Below are 24503 nucleotides of genomic sequence, written 5' to 3'. Positions count from 1 at the left end.
ACACTTTTGTCTCGTCTCCCACTTCCAAACAAGAAAATTTAGGGGCTGTTTGTTTTTGGAAAATATTTTTAATTTTCATTTCCAATTTTCTGAAAGTGGAAAACATTAAAAAAATGAACTTGGAACCTCCCAACATGGTTGACACAAGCCAGCATTGACACTGACTCTTCCCCAATATACCAAATTCCAGTCCAAAGCAAACAATAATAACAAAATAAACTAATACAAAATTTCCTTATACCAAATTTCAAACTAATGCAAGCATGAGATTTGTGAATTCTCCAGTGAAATGTTGATGCATAAGCATTATTGATAACAGTCATTTTCCCATTGATCTCTAAAACGGAAACAAAGAACAGTTCGTTGAAGAGAGCTCAATCAGAAGCGGTTACCATGGGCAAAAACACAACAAAATAAAATGAATGATGTTATATTTGTCGTGGTGCCACATGTACTGCATTTTCATGTTTTAGAGAAAATGCTGCAAATGACTTTTTTTTATCATTTTTAATTTTTACAAGAATTTTTTAAAAAAATTCATTAAAGATATTTCCTAAAACACAACTAAACTCATTTTCTTTATCACTTTCTATTTCATTAATAATGAAAATAGAAAATGAAGAAACCAAATAGGCCCTTATTCTCACACTTTTTTTTTTCACCCACTTCTCTCTACCCAAAATTAGCCGAAACAAATGATTCTTAGTTTAACAAAATGAAAATGGTCAAAACGGTCATGACCACACTTTATGTTTGTTGGCTACTTACCTTTCCATTTGTCATTATATTAAGGACTATAAGGGGTATTTTTTTTATAAAAAATAAAATAAGATGTCATTTTTATACTTCATATAAGCATGGAATAAAAATAGTTCTCTCAATTCACACTCGCGTATTATATCAACCTTGTAATAGCCATCGTACACATTTTACGAAGTCCAGTGTTGTATGGTAGATGCTTATACAGCTAGGAGTATTAGGTCCGTCGAAGAGACAATATGCATGTGCTAACAAAGGAAGAAGGATTAATACATGTGAATCAGCTTTAGGAGCATTCCATAACAATTAATCATCTAGCACGTGATTGAGTGTTATAAGCATATACATATTAATCATATTCCCTTTCTTATCATGTATACTGATTCATCTCAGAACCAAAACTCCGAAGCGTTTTCAGACATTTTACGAACCGTTGTTATAGAATGCACATTTTTTCTCTAACAAAAACACGTATACATTTTATTGGCTATTGTATTACCTCTTATATAGCAATTATGCACTCATATGCCATTACATTACCTCTTATATAGCAAGAATATGCACAAAGTAACATGTATACATTTCAAAAGATAAAAAAAGGAAAAGTGAAATTGTTGAAAATCAAAGAAGGACCTGTGTGTATTTTGTAAAATATTTTTTTTCCTAAGAAACGTTTCTCTATACGAAAAGAGTTATGTTATTTCGTAAAAAAAGATGCAATATAAATATGCACTAGTTAACGTGTATGCATTTTATTGGCTATTTAAAAGATAATAAAAGGAAAAGTGGATTTATTGATTGGTTAAAAATGTAACATTACTATTTTTTTTTTTACTTCATAACATTACTATTAAACTCTAGCTATTTATCTTTTAGATTAACAAATACTACTATTTGGTACTAAATACATATAGGTCCTGCCTTCATTAATTAAACAGGTTTCGGATCTACATATAGGCATGCATAAAGTTCATCTCGATACTGAAGGAAATTAAAAGATATAGATAGAGAAATTAAACAACACATAGTTTAATATAACTAAGTGCATGACACCTAGTTTATATTAATTAGTCAACTTGATCCAATTCTCTCCAAACCATCATGCCACAACTCTATCAATCAGCCTGCACACACGAGTTAATAAAAATTAACCAATAATTAATAATCTTGGAGAAAAACATTAAATCATGGAAATAATAATAATGATCACGAATTCTTACGTTAACTTTAGTTGCAGAAACTGAACTGGTTGGTGAATTTGGAATGAACCTAGCCCACTGTGAATTGGTTGTAAAGCACAAGTTAGGAATATGTATGAACATTTTGTGAGTTTCAAGAAACGTTAAGCTAGTTACAAGTATGTGCAGTGCTAACCCTGAAGACTAAACTAAGGGTTAGAAAAAAAAATTACATTTTTCGCTGCAGCACTGAAAGCTTCTCGATGTGGGATCTCAGGGTTCGCAGCTTTGATGCGCTGTATCTCCTCTCTGACATTTACAACAACATCAACCAAGTACTAAATGAAAAAATAAAAGAAAATTATGTTGATGAAAGCAACTTATGATCTTTTTATAAAATCCTTTTAAATTCATTTCGATAAGACAATAACCCTTCTCAAGAAATTATTAAATAAGTTATTCTTAACTAAGCTTCATAATCAAACTTATGAATAAACTTTCATTTGACAATAAAACTATGTTGAACAAGTATTTTTTTTTTTAGTTAAACTGTTTAGGGTTGTGTTGTGAGAGAAAAAGACAAAAAAAAGTACACATCTCTTTTGCACTTACTTCATGAAACGGTTGTAAGCAGAAGGGAGACGGTGCTTTTTCTCAGGTGCTGAAAAAGAAATCAAACAAAATAATAAGGACACATAATGGTTGGGGTTGAGAAAAAAGCACATCATATGATTATGTAAATGTCGTGTTATATAATTGTTTGGAGATTAGGGGTTCTGAAAAAGGGTTTGTTTCGATCTGTTGTAACTACGTACGTTTCACAACAAATGATGCTGCTTTTGGGGACACTGACTCGTTGGATGTTGTTGGTGAGGAAGATGAAGATGATGCTTGCCCCTTTTTGGCATTACTGTAAAACCCCTGCTGGAAACAAAACAGATGCTTATGTTTGTATACATGCACACTCTCACTTTTTCTAACCAACCCTCACTATACTATTCATCTCAAAGAAAAGACCAAATATAGCATAACAATGAAGAAGAAAACTAAAACAGAAGCATTAGGTATAGTATATATAGAATATAAATGTGTCTTGTTCAAGAATATTAATTAATGTTTTATTATGGGGGGTGCATGTACAACCTGCAGACTTAGGGTGGTATGATCAATGCTTTGGTTTTGAGAACTTGGGGGTCTGGTGCTCAGAAAGGAGAGGTTGCTGCAGTGACCACACTTCACTGTCACAGTGTCTAACAGCCTCTTGCATGGGATACCAACCTACACAATAAAAAACATCAACATATATGACCCTACATATATGTATAAATAAATATATCTCTAGTTCATTCCCCTCTTTCAAGTTTAGGTAACATTATTTTTTGTTAATGTAATTCTGAGTATACCACTTGTGTACTCATGAATTTAACAAGTTTAATTTTTCTTATATATATAAAAAAATTGTTAACCATTTTCCAATAGGTGCATATGCTAGGTTTTAAATTATGATCACGATGGTCACGGTTTTGCAGTTTCATTGTGTTTCGCTATTGCGAGAAATTGTGGACGAAAACCTTGGCGTTACAACCGAAATCATGGTCTTCGACCGGTTTTAAAACATTGGGTATATATATTTGTATGATACATAAAAGTTCAATATAAACGTAACCTTATGATACTATAACATAAATATGAATGAGTAGAAACATGAGTTATTAAACAAGTTAAAGGGGGTAGGTATATATTATTTTGTAGTGGTGTTTAAAGATGAAGTTACCGCGAGGACAGTGTTGCAGAAGTTGCAACGAACGTAGCAGAGGTGTTCAGATGGTGGAACCAGGTCCATGGTGAGTTTGTCTTCGTGGTTCATATTTCGAAGGAACAAGGATTAGCTAGGAGGAGAAGGGTGAAAGAGAGAGGAGTAGGGTTAAGCAGAGGGAGGAAAATGTTGCAGTTGTAGGGTTTAAGATAGCAATTTGAAAGGGTCAGTGAGTGATATATAGGAATAGGAATAGGAGTTGTGTTGTGTTGTGGGGTATAGCGTCAAAAAAAGAAGAGTAGTTTTGGTTTTACCACTTGGTCTTCTTGTAGTACAATTTGCTGCAGCATTATATTGCACGCTTTGTTTGCAGACATGACCTGCACCAAGCACTGACACTAATTAACCATCTACAATCGCCAAAATATCGTTCTTCATTACTTTATACTAGCACATATATACATGTATTATATATCTATATCTATTCTCTGCAGGAACATGAATGAGAGAGTGAGCCATATATATAATTAAAATCCTGTTTCAAAATTTGATTATTAATCGAAGACTATTTTGTAGGTAAGCTTTAATATTAATTTAAATTTATAGGGCTAGTCATTCATTAGGTTAATTTACAACAGTTGAATGATTAAAAAAATCCGCATGAGTTTAAGAAGTTTATCACTATTTTATTATATACACACTAATATGCATATATCTGTGTATGCACGTATTTGTTATAATGTACAGAAAGAAAAGTTGTATAGCTTACAATCGTAAATGGAAAATTTAGAGAGAAAATGGAGGCTTTGTTTGCTTGACATCTAATGTAAAAAAATGCAAGGAGTGTTTGTCATCGGTTATAACTTTTTAGGTATAATAATTTATAGGGTAGAATATATTTTGGATCTCTTAAAATATTTTAAATTTTGATCTTAGTCCCCATATATACATATTTAATATGTTTTTAATTTTCATATTTACTAAAAGTAATGCAGTTTTAGCCCCTTATCAAAGAATACAAGCATGTGTTTCTGTTAAAATATAAAGATTAAAAATGTATTAAATTTTTATAAGAGTTTTGAGATTTTTTGAAGAAAAAAACATATTTTATCTTAATTTTTAAACAATATTTTGACAAATTATATGTGTATTTGAGTTATTATTTTTAAATTTAATTTGAATAGTTTGGATTTATAAAGTTAATTTTAGTTGAAGTTTAGAAATGAAGTAATTTACGTTTAAATTTTATTTTAAAAATCAGTTTTATGATAAAATTTAGGATCGTGTTAATCCGTTAAGACATTAGATAAGAAGACAATAAATTAAAAAGAGCTTAGTATAAATCACATTAGGGATACTCATGATGGGAATATATTAATAATATTTTTATTAAAAGAATACTTTTTTATCAGTTAACTATACTCTAATTAGGGAAGTAATTAAAATTTATCTAAAACTTAATATAAGTTTTTCACTCCAATTGAAAAGCTACAAGTTTTTTTACGTTGACTTAAATGTATTTAAGAACACAAGTTGATTTTCAATTGTTTCAACCAAAATTCATAAAAAAAAAAAATCATGCATGTTTCTGGTCCTTCAATATTCCTTTGAGGAATTACACCACTCCAAACATCCACTAGCCATATATATATGGAATAATTGTAATTAAATTAACTAGTTTATATGTACCACTCAAAATTAAAACACTTGTTTAATACTCCTGTATTTTTAACTAGATTTTTTTAGGGGATAAAATAACTTTAAATCTCTGGTCCAATGCTTTATAAATGTCGACTTAAAACCGAAATTTTCATCCCCACTCTTTCTGCGAAAACTATACATTCACAAGTTTTTTGTTTTTTTGCAAGCCCCGTGCCTTTTTTATTCCTAAGTTATATAACATTCTTTTTTTAATTCTATGAACATGTTACGTTAAGGTAGGTTGGTTAACGTTTAACAGACTCTTGAAAGATTTAAGTTTGATCCTTGATGCTATTTAATTGGTAGGCGATATAAATCTTTATAAGAAATATTTTTAGATGTTTCCATATAATAGTATTTTATTTTGAATAGTTTTACACTTTTACTTTTACACATTTTAAAACAACAATTCTTACAAGTTATGTAATGGAAAGAGAGAAAAAAAACGAGTTATAGAGAATATTGTATAAAGTTATTGCAAATCCTACTTTTTTTTCCTTAATTAATTGCAATTTGAGTTCTTCCACTATTATTAAAATTTGATTTTAATCTCTTTATTTTGTATATGGGAATTTGGTTCCCAATTATTTTAATTGCATAATTCTGAACTACCTTTTTCCTTGACATATAATATTAATGCAAATATTAACATGACACTTTCTTGTGCTTCCGCATCAACACATTCATAATTGAAATATCACTCTCCTACAATGCCATGCCAGCATTAATATTTTTGTTAAATATTATATGCTAAATTAACAGACAAATAGAGATTACACGAGTAAAATAATAACGGTATCAAATATAAAAATTTCGTACCCCAGTGCCCAGAGGCTCTTCGCTATGCGAAGGTATGGGGGAGGGATGTTGTACGCAGCCTTACCCTTGCATATGCAAAGAGGCTGTTTCCGGATTCGAATCCATGACCAACAAGTCACCAAGGCACAACTTTACCGCTGCACCAGGGCTCGTCCTCAACGGTATCAAATATAAAAAAAAAAAAAATAAGAAAACCAAATTTTGACGATAATTTAAGGACTAAAGATATAAATTAGTCTTTTGATTTGTGCTTTTTTGTTCTTACATATATTATCTTTTGGAAGCAATCCACATGTGTTTCATACTATTCTTAATTATAGTATGTTAGCTTGCATAAAAACATTAAAAATGTAATTAAAGTATTCATGAAATGTTATTAAAGTAGAAGATATAAATAACTCTCATAACTGAATTGCAGTACACATTTAGCATATAGTAAGAGACTTCTTGTTTTAGTTACACCTAAATCTTTTCACATCATAAAGTCTAGTTGACCATATCATGACTTTGGAAGCTAACCCTCCCCTCCCCTAAACTTCCACTGCATAAATAAACATGCAGCTGGCCCCTCTTTTTCACCACTACACACACACACTTCGTAAGTAACCCTAGTATTCAACCGTTCCAAAACAACTTTCTCTGGACGTTATTCATTATGTTTCCCTCAAATTGCAACCCATAATGCTTCTACATCTCAAATATGGAAAATAAAGTATAGGAACTGCCCCATTATTATAAATGCATTGCTTATTCAAGTTGTTTCCCAGATCCCACCTTGCCACCCATTCATGTCTCAGATGCAGTGATTGCACCACCTATAGATCGAAGCGAATGGTAATAAACCTCATTGGAATTAGAAGCCCACCCTGTAAATATGCATGGGAAGCTCAATTAAATCAACTGAAGATGAAAAGTGTATAAATAACTTCCAAAACACCAATTATGAGCTAACCAAAAAGAAGTCAACTTCAACATAATACACACAAGGAATCAGAGCCAGAATTCAAGATACTTTAAAAATTTGATTACAAAAACCATTGGATTTCTTTAATTTTTTCACCCATCTTGATTAATAATGGAAATTCGAAAGAAAAAAAAAACTACGAGCCTTATGAAATGGGCACATGAACCATAGTTTCTAGTAATTGATAAACCAAAAACCAAATTATAATAATTAGAGGTATAAAACTAGGACATGCACATGCTGAAGGACAAATGCTAACTAATGTTAAGAAATAAAAATAGAAAGTTTTTATTTGAAGAAGAAATTATTTACTATGTAAAAAACACAAAATCATGTAACAATATTACAAATATTTAGTAATATTTTTTCAAAAAGCAACAAATATTTAATAATATATATTTAATCTTAACTAATATTTATTTAAACGATATTTAAATGTAGTTTCTTAAATACGTTTAGTCAAGTCAACGTGTCAATTAGTTTGTGCAGCATTGTTTTAACTTAATCAATAATGTTGAATTTACACTGATACACATGTGACTTTTACTAATATTTTTTTTATTTAACATTTAATAAAAACATTACTAAAATCTTAATTTTGACAACATTTTTACTAATAAGTTTTAAGATAAAAATGTTGTTTAAGATCACATGTGATAATGTCAAGTAATATCTAGTTCAAATCCTAAATTTGTAGTTAGGTTAAATATTTTGGAAAAAAATTATTTATAATAATCATATTTAACTCAAGTAAAATTATCTCTTATAAAAAAATACGTGTGATTTGTATAAAAAGAAAATATGTAATTATTTTCTAATTAAATTAGAATTTTCTCACATAATAAATGTCAATGTTGAATGTTAAAGTGAGGAGACTCCAATCTTAATTAACACCAAAACAACATCAATAACCGACTATACTTAAGTCTTAAAGCATTGGCTGGCTAGATATATGTAAAAGGAGGGCAATGACAATGTAGTTGAAGCACGAGATAAGTTGGGAGAAGCTGAATATTGAGAGGAAAGGGAAGAGGGAAAAGATAGTGAAGAAAAGGGACCCTGTTATCTAAACCCCCTTTTTGTGGGTGCAGCGCTTGAAGTGGAAATGTGAGAGTGACATGTGGTAGAGTCACATGTCAAGGTCATGGCAGAGACTAATTACATTACAAGGCAAAGGGCAAATGCATTGTGGTGTCTTTTTGTGATGGGACGATTCACAATTCCCAAACAAGGAAACAAATCTATCTCCTCACTTCAGGCCCCTACCTTTCTATGCTTGTATAAATACACACTTTCCCTAGGGCTCACACTCACAAGTCACACCTTTTGCTCATTCACTCACCTACATAGCCCCTCTCCTTTTCTCTAGTCCGATGAATGGCCAGTCATTCAACCCTCTCTCTGTCTCTCCTCTCCTGCTGCTGCCACATAAATTCAATGAGACTATTCAACTACACCATGGGGATATAGATATACACATAAATACATAAATTTTATTCGCAATATTTTTTTTACTTACTATGTTATTCGTACTGTTGACTGGTTTTATTAATAATTAATATATGCCGAAAAATTTAAAAAAATTGATTGATCATTTTTAGGGAAGTATTCCATCTTAATCACTTTTTTTATAAGACTTGCTAATCAATGTAAAACATTGATTAAGAAACTAAAAAAATAAAGTATTTAATGTGAAAATCACGAGAGAACGTAAAAAAAGTCATGGATAAGATAATTTAATATTTGTCTTTTTATTTTTTTATTTTTATCTACATAATTCAAATATGAGATCTTATTTAAAAAGTTTGAATCGAATCTCACTTAGTTCAGTGACATATTGATTATTACATTCTTATTTAATATTACCTCCAGTCCAAAGTAAGTATTGCACTTGGGAAAAATTGTCTCTCAAAATAAGTGTTGCATTTGGTTTTTCATTGTAACATTAATTATTCTTTTCCACTAATATCCCTAAAAAAATTTACTTCACTTTTTAAATTTAATATTAATATTATTCTATTTCATCTATTTAATAAGGTTTAATTTTGTAAAATTATCACTCTCTTTCATTTATTAGTTTTCTTAATCTGTATAAAACAACCTATTATGATACTTATTTTCAAACGGAGAGAGTAATATATTATCATACACAAGAATTAACTGACACACAATTGTTTTAATCTAATAACCAGTCTCAAATATGAGTTTTGAATGATAAATAAAAAAACTCAAAAGAAAAATTATTACTTGTGATCTTCTAACTCAAATCAAGTAACGTGGTCTCTTTTAAAAGATATTATTATAAATAATAAAATTATTGACTTTTATGATAATTATATTTTTTTATTGAAAAATATTAATTATTAATTTTAGTAATTCAAACCCACAACTTCTTCTTTCTTCTTTTCTCTTTAACTATCAACACAATCTTATATCTTCTTTTATTATAATTATGTTAAAAAATATATTTATAATAATTTTTAATTGGTCGAGAATATAAAAATATTTAAAGTACACTGAAATTAAACTTTTGGCCTAGAGATTCCTTTGTCTTTTTTCAATTCATATATCTATAGCACACCGCCCCCCTTTCACATCATGTTCCTACGTTTAGTTCTGTTCATTAACTTATTTGGACACAATCATTTGATCTATAGTTACCCAAACTTGTTATCCATATCGGGAAACTGGGACAAAACCCGAATTCTCCTCTCCTCTCCCTCTATGATAGAAGTGAATTCGTTTACACTGACTAAGGTTGTCTCTTACTTTCATTAGCTACATAATCTGAAGGGTCAATGAGACAAAATACTCATCGACAAAACATGGCCAAAAGTAATGGCTAGCTATCATGAAAGTTTTATCGTGTCTAAACGTGGATATGTCATAGTGCATAATATAATCATGTTATGAAGGGATTTCTTGTGACATGCTTAATTAAGTGAATGTGTTTGTACATGATCTTGATTAAAAGTGAGTTTGAAGGAAGTGATTTTAGTAAAAGTAATATTGTTTGGATATATTGATAAAAATCACTTTTAAATGTGTAATAGTCCTTAAGAATATTAAAATATTATTATAATAATATTATAATGTTAAATAGCCAACTAGTTTTTTTCCACCGCAAAATCAACAAAATGTTGCTTATTAAAAGCACGGTTTTCATGTTCAGAGTTAATTTTATAGTCTTTTTAATTATTAAAATTAAGTCGTTAACCTCAAATTTTATCCATTGCTAATGAGAATATAATAAATATTTAAAGTGAGATTAATTTGTATAAATTGACAATGAAAATTGTATGAATATTTAAATAAATTTAATAGGATAAAAAATAGCTTTAATCACATTATTTTAATTTTTATTTAAAAATTTGACATATTTTTATTTTTTTAATCAATATAAATTAATTTTACGTCATATTTTGTTATATTTTCATTAATTACTGGTTGATATTTAAAGTTAAAGTTTAATTTTAATAATTAAAAAATTATAAAATCTAAATGAAAGTACTAATTAAGGAACCAAAATAATACATAAACTAAAATATAAGAATTAAAAATTGTAATTTACCCCTTTTCATCAAGCAATTGTTGTCCCCCTTACGTCACTTTCCCCGCTTGGTGGGCAATCCTCTTCAGGGAGATCCTCTGATGCTTAGGGGGTAGTTGATTAGTTGCAACTGAGTGGAACATCTTGCAGTTCAAGACTATACAGTAATCCTCTAGGTGGACATCTTCTGGCTGTCCCAATATGTCATTGGTGCCCTGACCTATAGTATTTAGAGTGTCTTCCCGTTCTACAAGTTTTAATCATAAAAAAGCAGTTGTGTATCACGTTTACAGGGGCTAATAATAGATATACAAAACAAGCCACAAGGCAACCAATCATCCATGATGAAGAATAATTTTACTTTATTTTTCATCAACAATTTTTAAGTATATGACAATTATAATTCAACGTTACACACGATTCTTTTTTAATGACATGGATGAATACAAGTACCAACTAATATTACTAGCTACTTGGGTTAGTATACATGTTTGGTACTGAAAAAGGATGAGTGAGTGAGAAAGAGAGAAGGAAAAGGTAAGGGAAAGGGGAAAACAACCAGTGACAGTAGGGAAACACAAGGGGAGGGCACAACAGGCGATGAAGATGGATGGACTACATTTAGCCCAAGGAATAGGAAGCCAAAGGATGCAATATCAACATTCTACTTCTCACATTTCCGTGAAAACTATGGGGAAAATGACATGAGAGCTATTTTTCAAAGGTGGGAAAAGGTGAAAGAATTATTTATCGTTCTAAGAAGGAATAATGATGGATTCAAATACTGGTTTGTCAGATATAATGGAGTGCTGGATGAAATTTTTTTGGAAAGAAAACTTGATCATATCTTCATCTAGAATAGGAAGATTCAAGTAAACATTCCCAAATTCAAATGGAGGATAGAAGAAAGGAGGCAAGAGGAAAGAATATTAAAGGAATATAGAAGGAAGGAGGAGAATGGTTAGGAAAGGAGGAAAGTAGAGCATGGGCAACAAAACAATCACACCCAAAACACATATAGACAGGGGCAAAATAGATTTCAAGGAGGGAATTGGGCTAATAAACTAAGATACCAGCCAACAAGAAATACACAGGGTTTTGGAGAAAGGAGGAAAAAGGCTTACCTTCAAAATGCAGGTAGAGGTGGCACAAAACAAAATTAAGTGTGGCAAGTTTGAAAGAATAGGACAAAGGAATCAAGTGAAGAGCCATGGAATGGGTTAGACTTCAAAATGAATCCAATTCCATTAAATTGGCTAACAAGATAATGGGTGGGCACACTTAAGGATGTAACAATGTTCAACAAAATCCATGAAGAGTCTTTCCTTGGAGTATCTTGGGAGATTTCCATGAAGCACTTGGGGGATGATATGGTACTGATATCAGGGCAATAAGGTGAATGGAGAAGGATTGTGGTCAATCTTAAACTCTATTGAAAAATGGAACCCGAGATTGATTTTGGGGAATCATCTGACATAGGTGCGGCGTGTGGGCATCACATTAACAACCTGGATTTGGAGTGTATTTCATAGATCCTTTGTTTGGTGATAACATTGGCAGAGGAAACTTTGCAATTGGAAAATATGCAATTTTCTCTAGCTATTATCTGAACTTCATCTCATCAGATAATTTTGCATAGTTTGAGGGTAAGAAAAGATGGTGTGTTCTACTAGACAAATGTATTTGAGGAACTACCATATAAGGTGACATGTAACAGAGGTAAAGGGTGGTGTTATTGACTGTCAATAGAGGCATAAAACTCATGTGCTAGTGATCTTGGAATAGATGTTCAATCTTTCTGCAAGAAAGTAGAGGCTCGTGATAACATAGAGGTGGGGGCGGAGGATGGTGGCCACTGGTGAAGGAAGATCTAGGGTTGCAACAAAAAGAGAGTGGGAACCATACAATACCCCCTGGATAATAATCTAACAACTTAGAGTGTCTCTTTGATGAAAGCTGCCTAAAGGATGATAGAATTCAACCGTTAGAAGGGGAGAAAGGAAAAGAAATTGGTTTGATAGGCGGATTTGAAGGGATTCAAAGGGAAGACTTACACGAAAAGGGGGTGTTTGACGACACAAGGGAGTTTGGAGGCAACAAAGATGTCCTTTGAACAAGATGGTCATAATGAGGAAACCGAACAATCTAGAAAGCAAGGGGAGGGGATAAAGTGTGATGGATATGAGACAGTTGGAAACACACAAATTCAAACTTTTGCATGCGAAGTTCAAGAAGTAAATGAGCCAAATGTTAAAGCAGTAATACTTAGGCCCATTGGTGACACATTGGACATTATAGACAATTTTCTGCAAGGATGTTAGGGAAATAATGGGACTCGACCCAAAGCTAATGTAAGTGGACCTATTATTCACAAATCTAGTGGTGAGAGTGCTAATAGAAACAACATAAATTTGGGACAACCAGAAAATAAGAAGGGTATTTGGAGTTTAATGTTGGGTTGAAACTATGTAGGGGGTGGGGTCAAGTGGTACAACATGATCTTAGTCAGCCTGGTGCAATTGCACTTCTTATGAGACAAAATAGTGGCGCGAGTGTGGTGGCTCTCAATCTCGTATTCAAGGTGGAAAGGTGGGTAGTTCATGTGTATTTGAAAGAGGCCCCATTGAATATCATCCAACGATTTCTTAAGGAAACATATCCACTTGCAAGGAAGCATCTAGGAGGCACAAGGTGGTAAGGAGTGCATCTCTAGACTTTTGTGATAATATGTCTGATGGTTGTATTATGAACTGTAACAATCTCTTGAGAATTAGAGATGAGATGCAACAGGCAGGAAAGGTATGGGATGTTGGTATGAAGCTAAAAGTGTCGAGTAAAGGTAAAAATGACTTTTTGATGGGAAAATTAGTGCATTATGTGGAGAGAGATCAAATGGAGGCAATAAGGGCAACACATAGATTTGAGGAAGGATTTACAAGATTTGATCAATGAAAGTCCTATCATATGATGTGAGGAGCTTGGGGGGAGGGTTAAATGGAAGTTTGTGAAAAAAATAGTTATAAAGGAGGAACTACAATTGCTTTTCCTACAAGAAACAAAGAGAGAGGTGATCAATAAAGAATTATGTCAAGCCATTTAGGGGGTAGGGATGTAGAGGTGGAATGGTGTTCATAACCAACATTTAATAGAGCAAGAGGTTTGTTGTGTTTATGGAGTAAAGACATTTTCCAAGTTTTAAATTCCTATCAAGGGGAGGGATATATTTGTTTGGAGGGGATATGGAAGAAATGAGGTCACAATGTTACTATTGTAATCGTTTATTTCCCTTATGATTTGGAAGCTAAGTGGAGGTTATGTGAGATATTAAGAAATCTAAGGTGAATAGTTCAAACACAATTTGGTGTGTAGTTGAGGATTTTAATTGTGTAAGACTATTAATGAAAGACAAGGAGAAAGTGTGGTGGACTATGGAAGAGGTGAAAGTTTGGAGTTCAACAATTTCATCAATGATTTGGAATTGGATCTCTTATTGTTGGTAGAAACTTCACTTGGTTTAGGCCTAATGGAAAAGCTAGAAGTAGAAATTATAGGTTCTTGACATCAAATGAGTGGTTTGAGACGTGGAGTGGTAGCACAATTTATGCACTGAAGAGGAAGCAAGGAATTTCTTCAAGAAAATATTTAGTGAAGATTCTTGAGAGATACCTACACTAGATATGGTGAATTTGAAAAGTATTTCGAGTGAAGATAATGATATGCTTATGACTTCTTTTGGGTTAGAGTAAATTAGGGAGGCAGTTTGGGATTGTGGTAGCTCAAAGAGTCCAAGACTCGATAGTTTCAATTTCAAATTCATCATGAAATTTTGGGAGGTTTTGAAGGAAGATATGGTTAAATTTCTTGATGATTTTCATACATCCGAAACTTTTGCTAAAGGGACAAATGCATCTTTTATCATTCTTATCCCTAAAATCAATAATCCTATTAGTTTAGGGGACTTTAGACCAATCTTTTTGGTGGGATGTATGTATAAAATTGTGGCAAAGATTTTGGAAAAAAGATTGCAAAAGGTGTTACATGAGGTGATTGACTATAGGCAAAATGCCTTTTTGGGAGGTAGGAATCTTCTACGTAGTGAGATGATTACAAATGAAGTTGACGATGAAGCTAAACAGAAGAAAAAAAGGTGTTTGGTTTTCTAGGTAGATTATGAGTAGGCTTATGATTTTGTATGTTGAAGCTTCCTTTCTACATGTTGAGGAGATTAGGATTCAATGAAACAAGGGTAATTTGGATTAAGGGGTGTCTAGCATCAAGCTCAGTTTCCATTCTCATTAATGGGAGACCCACCAAGGAGTTCATGCTTCAAAAAGGTCTTAGGCAAGGGGATCCACTAGCTCCCTTTCTTTTCAATATAGTGGGGAAAGGGCTTAGTGGATTGATGAGGGAAACAACTTCTAAGAATTTGTTTTCAGGCTTTAAGGTGGGTAAAAATAATGTGGAAGTGAATTTATTACAATATGTGGATGATACTATCTATATTGGGGAAATGAGCCTTAACAATGTGGTGGTCATCAAAAGCATATTGTGGTGTTTTAAGTTGGCATCCAGGTTGAAAGTGATTTTTCTTAAAAGTAGATTTGGTGCCATTGGAGTGGATGGAGAAGCTATTGAAAAATATGCAAGATACTTGAATTGTAGAATATTGAACCTTCCCTTTATGTATTTAGGCCTCCCGAATGGAGTCAATTCGAGAAAGGTGGAGACATGAGGTCCTATTAAAAATTCAAGAAAAAGCTTGCTATGTGGAAACATAAACACATGTCCATGGTCGGGAGAGCTTGTTTGATAAATTCGGTACTTTCTTCAATACCTTTTTTTTTCAAAATCCCAAAAGGGGTTTTAGGGAATTTGATTGCTTTGCAAAATAGTTTTTTGTGGGGAAATGAAGATGGTAGGGAGAAGATATCTTGGGTTAGGTGGGAAACTATTTGCAACCCAAGGGAGCAAGGAGGATTAGGGGTTAAAGATCTTGCTTTGTTTAATGAGGCATTACTTGCAAAGTGGAAATGGAATATGTTCCATGATATGGAGTCCCTTTGGGTGGGTGTGTTAGAGTCAAAATGCCAAGGTTGGAAAGGGTTGGGTGAGCAAGTAGATAATAACTGTGAGTTTATATGGTGGCGGGACCTACTAAAATTAGTGTGTGGAGGGTCAGAGGAAAATAATTGGTTTGATAAGTTGGTGGAGTAGAATATTAGAGATTGGAGGAAGACTAGATTTTGGTTGGGGGGGGGGGGTATGCTTGGCTTTTGAGTCTCCTAGGTTGTTCCTAAATTCTAATCAAAAGGGGGGGACAACATCGCAAATATGGGAAAATATAACTTAGGCAAATAGGAATGGAAGTTTAAATAAAGGAAGGAATGATTTGAGTGGGAAAAGGATAAGGTAACAACTTTTTACCATTGCTTTGAGAATGTGAATATTAAGGAAGTTGGTGATGAAGGGTAGGCTTGGAAGATCCTCGGTTCATGTATATACACGGTGAGCTCATCATATTTGGAATTACATGCTTTGAAGTTTGGCAATGAAGAGATAGACATCTTCAAAGCTTTGTGGAAATTGAACATTCCACAAAAGGTGGCTATATTCATGTGGAGATATTTCATGAGACTTCCAAAAATAAAAGAAAATCTCTAGATATGTCACATACTTACGCTTGATGGAGATCTTCTATTCCATTTTGTCTTGAGGAGGAGGAATCTATGTCACAAGTTATTTTCTCATGTAGGGTGATACAAAACATTTGGATGAAATGCTACTTTCTTCTTGGTATATGCACCGTGCTTCCAAATAATAATAGACAACATTTTTGGCAAGATGCATTGGGTCTCAATGGTGGGTGGGTGCAATCTTGATGGCCGACGATGTGGGGTGCAATCACTTGGTGTGTATGACAACAAAGAAATGACCTTATTTTTTATGGTCAGAATCTAGACCAAGAAATTCTTCAAAAAATTTGTTTTTGGTGTGGTCGTGGTTAAAAGCATATGACAAAGTCTTTCACTATTCTTTTCAACAATCGAATTCTTTTCCTGCTGGTTGTCTAATGGCTGGCCCCATTGGGTGACTGAAGGATATTGTTTTTTGTTTTAGGGAAGGGGATATCACATTATGTTCCTTTGGGGTCAACATTTGATCATACATAGGACTTATTGGGAGCTGAATCTTCTAATATGCATATCTTTGATGTATATATTAATATTCGGTTACTGTGATAGCATACTTGTTGAACAAGTGGCCTCAATAACTTAAGAGGGGGGGTGAATTAAGTTTCAAAATTTCTCACTAACAAACTTTTAACCCCCTTCTAAATGATAGGCTCATAATGCAGAAGAAGAAGAAGCAATCAATTTAACAATGTTCTTTTAAATGCGCAAGACAAAGTAAACTGCAGTAAAATAACTGAGATAAGGGAATAAAGAAATGCAAACTTGATTTATACTGGTTCGGCCACTTCCCGTGCCTACGTCTAATCCTCAAGCAACCCACTTGAGATTTTCACTAAATTTGTAAAAAAAACCTTTTTACAACTTCTGAACACCCAAGGAATCTCTTTCCCTTGTGTTCAGGAAACTCATAATTCAAGAGACAACCAGTCTCTTGATTACAACTTACTTTCTGAGATGAACAGAAGATTTCTCTCCTTTAGAGTGGATAATACAATTTGATGTTCCTAGATGAATTCTCGATAGATTTGCAAGTGTTTGCCCAAGAGTTGTTGAGAGAACATTTGACAATGAAGTTCTCTTGGAATATCTCTCTCTTGCTTTTTGAAATCAGACACACATATATATAGGCCCTTCGTGCCATTTCAAAATGGTTTGAAGAGATGTGCCTTTTCAAAAAGCTTTTTTGAATTTTTTCACTGGTAATCGATTACAGGTTTCTGGTAATCAATTACATAGTTATATTTTGAAGGATCATGACTTTTGAATTTGAATTTCAAGAGTTTCGTTGCTTGTAATCGATTACAAACATCTGGTAATCGATTATAGGTTCAAAATTCAAATTCAAAATCCTTTTTAATAGCTATTTTTCAAAATTGTCTTCTGGTAATCGATTACGAGAGCCTTGGATGTCTTGGAAACACTTTGTTTTGAGGCAAGACTTGATCTTGAGTTAATCTTGAAGCAAAGCTTTGTTTGTTGAAGTAACCTTGTATTAATCTTGAAGCAATGCTTATCCTTTGAAACAACTTTGTTTGATTCTTCTTTGACATCATCAAAATCATGTATTCATACATTCACAATACTTACAGGGTGCCTTTGTGATATGATACAAATGGATAAAATTGGGAATTTTAGCGTTGATGTAAAATGTTTGTGGGGGTATTTTGGTTATTTACAATATTTTCAAGCACTTTTTGTGTAGTTTAATGAAATTTGAATTGTTGATTAAGAAAAGGATGAATATGATGTGTAGAATCATTTTTTAAACATTTATTTAATTACTATTTTAGTCTATACATTTTACATGGCATATGTTTGTTTTTATATAATGAAAATTATAATAAATAAATATCTTTATTTAAAGATAGAATTTATATTATAATTAAAATTCATGATAAATAATTTTTCAAAATATATAAAAAGAAAATAAGTTATGCATTGACAATGTAAAACAGTTTTACACATATCGTCATCAAATCACAATCCATCATTTTTGATAAGTTTTTTGATTTTTATAATAATTACTTTAAAAGTCATATCAATGGTTATTTGTGATTGAATGATGGTATAAAATTATTTTACACTCTCAATGCATGATCATTAAACTCATATGTAAATTGCATTTTAAATTTATAATACATAATATAAATTGTGATATATAATTATATTTAATTACTGACAATTTTAAAAAAAAAATATTAAATTCAATTTATAGATAAATATAGAAGATGATAAATTGAAAAAGATGGACAAGTAAGGAATTGAAGTACACATATATAAATAAAAGTAATAATACTATGAAATACTAGAAAGAATATTTGTTTGAGTGTGACTACTAGAAAAAATGCTTTTAACATCAATTATTTTGGATGTTCAACATTGGTTTAAAATCGATGTTGAAATGACTATCGTTAAAAGTAGGTCATTTTTAACATTGGTTATAAAAAATGATGTTGAAATCCACTAACAACATCGATTCTCCTAAAAATCGATGTTGTATAGTACTTACAACATCGGTTGTAGGCAAAATCAATGTTATATTGCGCTATACAACATCAGTTTTGGGCAAAAACAATGCTATAATGCATCATACAACATTGGTTTTGGACAAAATCGATGTTGTATAGTAATATACAAATTGGTTTTGCCCAAAACCAATGTTGTAAGTACTATACAACATTAGTTTTGGGGAGAACCAATGTTGTTTTTGCATTTGTTTTTAAATATTTTGTTTACTTGTTAAATGAACCCAAACCTACAAATTAAAAACAAAACCAATCTAGGCCAAAATAAAATCAACCCAGACAATATATATTATATTCAAATTATTATTGAATAAATACTAATAAATACAATAATGTCAATACATAAATATCATATATAACCTAAGATTTACATAAGTCTAAGATTTGAAAATTTTCTTAAACACTACTTAGTGCTTCATTTTTAACTCGTAGAAAAGATCTTGCCCACTGAACATGATCGCCTTTATTCTTTTTGGTTCCAATGGTCTTGGGTCAGTAAACTACTGCATGATATAATAAAACATAACTTAATCAATGTAAATAACAACAACTATAACAAATGAATTTAGTTTTGAACTAAACAATTATCATTTTCCAATTATCCTTGAAACCTCCTAGGACTATGGTTGACATCCAATGCATGACGTAATAGTCACACTCAGTGCTTCCTATTAGATTATTACACTAAATTCAATAAGATATTCAAAGTTATCCCAAAATTAATGTACAAAGTAATAAAATGTCATTTTGAAGAGATCAAACATTGTTTAAATGACTTAATTTAACTAGAATCCATTTAGTAGTTGCATTGATTAAGAGAAACATGCATGTATATTGTACAATTAAAATATTGATATCAAATACTAATGATAAAGTAAATGTGTTACAAATTAAAACTGACATGTTAATCATTCCTTTCAAGTAGTTGTTGAGCTTATTGTGCATGGAACAAAACCAGGCGACTACATTGTCCTTAGGACATATAATCACCAGTTGTCAATGTCCACTGCATTGGAGAACATTAAGTTATTATAATGCATATATTATTTAATTTTTTTTGTTCATTTTTACTTACCCATTCAAGTTGACTCCTAGGTAGACATCTCTCTGTGAATTCTACATCCATTTCTTAATATAATTCTCAAATTCAAACTTTGATTGCCCAGATCTTTGTATGGACTATGGGTCAAGGAATCCATACACAGAGGCATTCCCTGATCACAGACTTAACTCATTCATATGCCTATTTTTGTTAAAATAAATTAAATTATGCATCAATTTAAAGCAATCAATTAGGCAATGGACTGTAATTTAAATTTACTTACATAATCCATAATTGTATAACATGGATGTTTACACATTGAGCACTGTGTGCTATTTCTCCAAGATCTTCATGCTTTATGTACAAGGGGACATTATCATTGTACACCCCAAACATAGTTGCATCCCACGACACCTGTATAGGCTTGAGGAAAAGTTACGGGATCATCAATGTCATCTAGTATCACTACTACAAAATAACACTACTACAACACTGCATCAAGGACGGTCCTAGAAAAATTGTCGTCTTCGAAAACGTGGTGGTATTTTTGTAAATAATCATAATTTTTCAAAGACAGTTATTGCAAAACCGTTTTTAAGATATCTTTCAAAGGCGGTTTTTTTCAAACCCATCTTTAAAATAAGATATGCAAAGTCGATGTTTATAAAGGGATCGTCGCAAACATATTTTTTTTTCCTCGCGCCTGTTCCTCTTCACATCACGCCCCTTCCTCTTCTTTGGAGTTTAATTACATACCTAGCTTGGTAGTGTCGCTTAAACCTGAGGCTAGCCAGAGAACTAGTTGCAATGGTCCGCAACAGGTTCTTCCTCATTCCCCTTCTTCTTCTTAAAGCCTCACTTCTTCAATCTCTTCCCCTTCATCGTCCAAAACGTGAACCCTAGTGTCTCATTTCGTGAACCATTTGAACCCTAGTGTGTCGTTTCATGAACAACTATAGCTTCTTCTTCATTATCCTCGAGGTGTCAAATACTGCGCTCCAACAACTGAATATGCCATTGGAGAAACTTGTTTCGATTATCCTGAGAGGAGAAGGCCTTGTGGTAGAGGTCCTTGTTCTGGAACTCGCCATAGACGTTGTAACAGACAGGATGGCCCTCTCTGCCATGTCCATGCATGAAGACCACCTTCTCCAAGTCGTCTCCCAGATCTTCATCCAGAAGGACGTCGATGTTGAAGTCCTTCCTCCATCGGAGAGTGTTTTGAAACATGACAAGGGCGCCCTTCACTTTGAGCTCCCGCGCTCTAAGAAACTTGAGGAGAATGATGTCAGTCCTGTCATCCTTCAAGAGAGGGACGCCCCAGATGGAAACCTCCTCGTCCTCTAATTCCTCTTTCAAGAGTTTCTTCAGCTCATCAATGGCATTTTTCTCAGAATCAAAAACCCTATTGCTACCTCCTTCAATGACAAGGACTCGTTCTCTAGGATTGGAATAACAATCTTACTACTATCATTCTCTTCTTCTTTGTCTTGGACCAAATCCTCAATAATGGGTTCCACCGCTACGACTACGACTACATGGGGTTCCTGAGGCGGAGTAGGGTTGGAATCATTTTGGGCCATTTGGGAGAGTGGAGAAGAAAGGTAGCTAGAGAGAGTGAGAGAAGAAAAGGAAAAGAATTGGTGTGAAGCAGTACTAATCAACATCAAGAAGAAAATAGCATAGAGGCTACTAAGAGTGTGGGAATCCGCAAGGTGCTTCTTCTTAGATATTTAGATCTGTAGGTACTGTTTGTATATGTTCATACATTTTTCTCCCATTCTCTCATAGTTGTGATTATGTAATGGGTTACGAGTGCCAACAAGTGTAAAACAAGATTACCATTTCCTTGGACTCTTAATATTGTTTTTGTTGTTTTTGATGTTTTAATTGCAGGGATCTTTTTGGCCTCTAGGATTTTTCATGAAATCATGCTCTATGCTTCACAATCGAATACTGGCTGATCCCGCATTTCTTTTCAAAATTGGCTCAGAGGTTGGTTGGGCTTGTCTTATAGTAATCCTAATTTTGTCTGTTCATATTATTTAATGGCAGGACTACATGCAGTGCCTTGAGTTATCCAATTGTTGTGACTGTTCTATATAACATATGCCAGTAAGTGTTCACCATTTGACAACTATTATATATTAATGTGCTTTATTTATTGGAGAGGCTAGGACATAGTTGAACCTCCTTGGTTTGCTTTCCCTATCTTGAACGCTAGAAATTGTGGTACTAAAATAGTTTTCCTATGTAACAAGGTATCTATATACTAAAAGAAGTTATGCTGTATTCTTCATATCATATAAGCTATAACTGGTAGCATTTAAGAATTAAGATTGACTGGTCTCTGCTATCTGTGAAAATCATTCATGTACTATTGTTGGAATAGTTGGTTAATTTTGGATATGCAGATTGTCATCGATACATGTTGTGCTACGTTTGATGAAATTCAAAAAGAGAGGCAAAGACTTTTGGGTCGAATTTGAGTTGTATCTTGCAGATCTTCTTGTTGGGCTGGTTGTTAATGTTGCTTTGGTTGGTATGTTGGCACCCTATGCTCGTTCCCTGTTCATACATATTTTGCTTGATTATAGACACAAGTATCGTTCCCTGTTCATACACCCTACCCCCTTCCCTCATACCACATGTGTTAAAGCTTTTGGACTTAATCATATATCTGCAATTGGCCTTGTGGATCATCTAATAGTATGATGATTCTGTTAGTAAAAAAAATGACTAAAAATTAATTAAAGCATTGGGATTTTTTTGGTTATAAATAAGCATACATATGCTTCAACATTTTTTGGAGTCTATTATTTGCTTTCTAAGATTTGATCGATGTAAAATTATAAATGCATATTTAAATATGATAATTTCCATGTAAAAACTCTGCAAAACCAAAGTGTCACATCATTGTAAAAACTAAAGTCTTTCACTTGACAAACATTTTATGAGCACTTTTAGACTGGTGCCACCATATGGTTTGCTGATAAAGAAACTGTCCATATAGTGTTCACAACATATTTAATAAGTAGCTTTCATACTAAAGAATATTTAATATTATGTTGTTCACAACATATGAATCCTTATTTTTCTGAGTGATTAATTTCTCACATGTCCTTGTTGAATACCAGGATCATAAAGACATCAGAAGAAGACATACCTGTGCCACCACTTGTGAAGAGTGCTTCTCTTTGGGGTATGATCTTGTTCTGTTTAAAAATATTACATGATTTCTAGTTCATCTCTTCTATAAATCGAAGACATCAGACGAAGACATACCAATTAGAGTGTAGAAGAGAGCCATTGTTGATGCCTAGAAAAGGGGAAAGAGGATTATAATCCATACACACACAGTGAGAAAGGGGACTATAATTCTTAATTAAGTTGTTCATTTTCTTGCGGCAATTTCACTTTCAGACTTAAATAAATTAATAAAATGAAAGACAAAATTTTCATAGCCAGTTAATTATTAGTATTTCTTATCAGAAGATAAATCAAATTTTATTAATGTAAAGAGTATCAGCTAGCAGTGCTCGATGAACTGCAATAGCATTTTCCTTGCAGTACTAATTTTATATGGTTAAATTAATTAAAACCCAAAAGTGTTAAAGAAAAATTATGGTCATGTATTGATACTCTTTATCAATGTGCATGCACTCAATGTTTCATTCATATGTGAACTGTGCTAATTGTTTGTTGGTTTATTTTTGTATTTTTGTTTTATATTTTTTTAGTTTTGTTCCTCCAGAGCTTCCTAAGCCTGTCGTGGGCATTAACTTTGCTAGGGATGGCATGCAGGAAAAAGACTCTGAAAATAATTGCACACAAAATATCAACCTCTTGGATGTTATCACTTTTTCACTTAAAGATGATTTTGGGTTTCCAGTAAATAATTATGTTTATTGAATGCTTGAACTTGTTGTTGTGATTTCTAATGTGGCTTCTCCATTGTCATAATTATGTTTATTTCATTTACTCAGATTATCTAATTACAACTTGTTTTCTTTTTTACTAATTAAAAATACAATCATTTTCATGTGATTAATGTGAAGAGGGTATTTGTTGATAATTAAAATGTTATTATGCATGTGATTAAGAGGTTAAAATTGAGAAAATTTTATTGCTTGCTTATAACATAGGTTAGTGGTCCTCTCTACAAGTTGCTACTAAAGAAGGAGAAGGCCCATGGCATGGATATAAATTATGTGCGATGGAGCCCTTGGGTAAGATTCTAAACTGCTCTCTGCATCTTGTCTTGGTGAACTAGAAGATCCTACCTACATATAGAAAAGTAACATACAAACAAATAGATACTAATTAAATTGACCTTTAGCATTTTGGTGACATTGCTGCAGCCAAAGACCTTGTGCACAATGGAAAACTTGCGGAGATCATTTTGGTTCCCAGTTTGGTGGTATATGCTTTATATTAAAAGCTTATATTAGTTTGTTATTTAGGGTATAAGGTTCCCAGTTTGGTGGTATATGCTTGCATAATTTGGTGATGCAAC

At 32.5% G+C, this 24503-nt stretch overlaps 1 protein-coding gene across 1 annotated transcript; it reads right to left on the bottom strand.

Annotated features, from left to right (window-relative positions):
* Positions 1-1668: 1668 nt before the first annotated feature.
* LOC100795791 (protein YABBY 2) lies at positions 1669-3882 on the bottom strand. Its single transcript, XM_003517809.5, has 7 exons — positions 3712-3882; positions 3081-3215; positions 2753-2858; positions 2550-2598; positions 2171-2246; positions 1980-2036; positions 1669-1883 (listed from the first exon to the last, which is right to left on the bottom strand). The coding sequence occupies exons 1-7, from the start codon at positions 3802-3804 to the stop codon at positions 1875-1877; spliced, it is 525 nt and encodes a 174-aa protein (XP_003517857.1). The 5' UTR covers positions 3805-3882; the 3' UTR covers positions 1669-1874.
* Positions 3883-24503: the final 20621 nt, after the last annotated feature.

This window comes from Glycine max, chromosome 1 (assembly GCF_000004515.6).
Source record: "Glycine max cultivar Williams 82 chromosome 1, Glycine_max_v4.0, whole genome shotgun sequence".
Taxonomy (NCBI): Eukaryota; Viridiplantae; Streptophyta; class Magnoliopsida; order Fabales; family Fabaceae; genus Glycine; species Glycine max.
The sequence above is the reverse complement of the archived record's forward strand: the minus strand, read 5'-3'. Positions and strand labels throughout refer to the sequence as shown.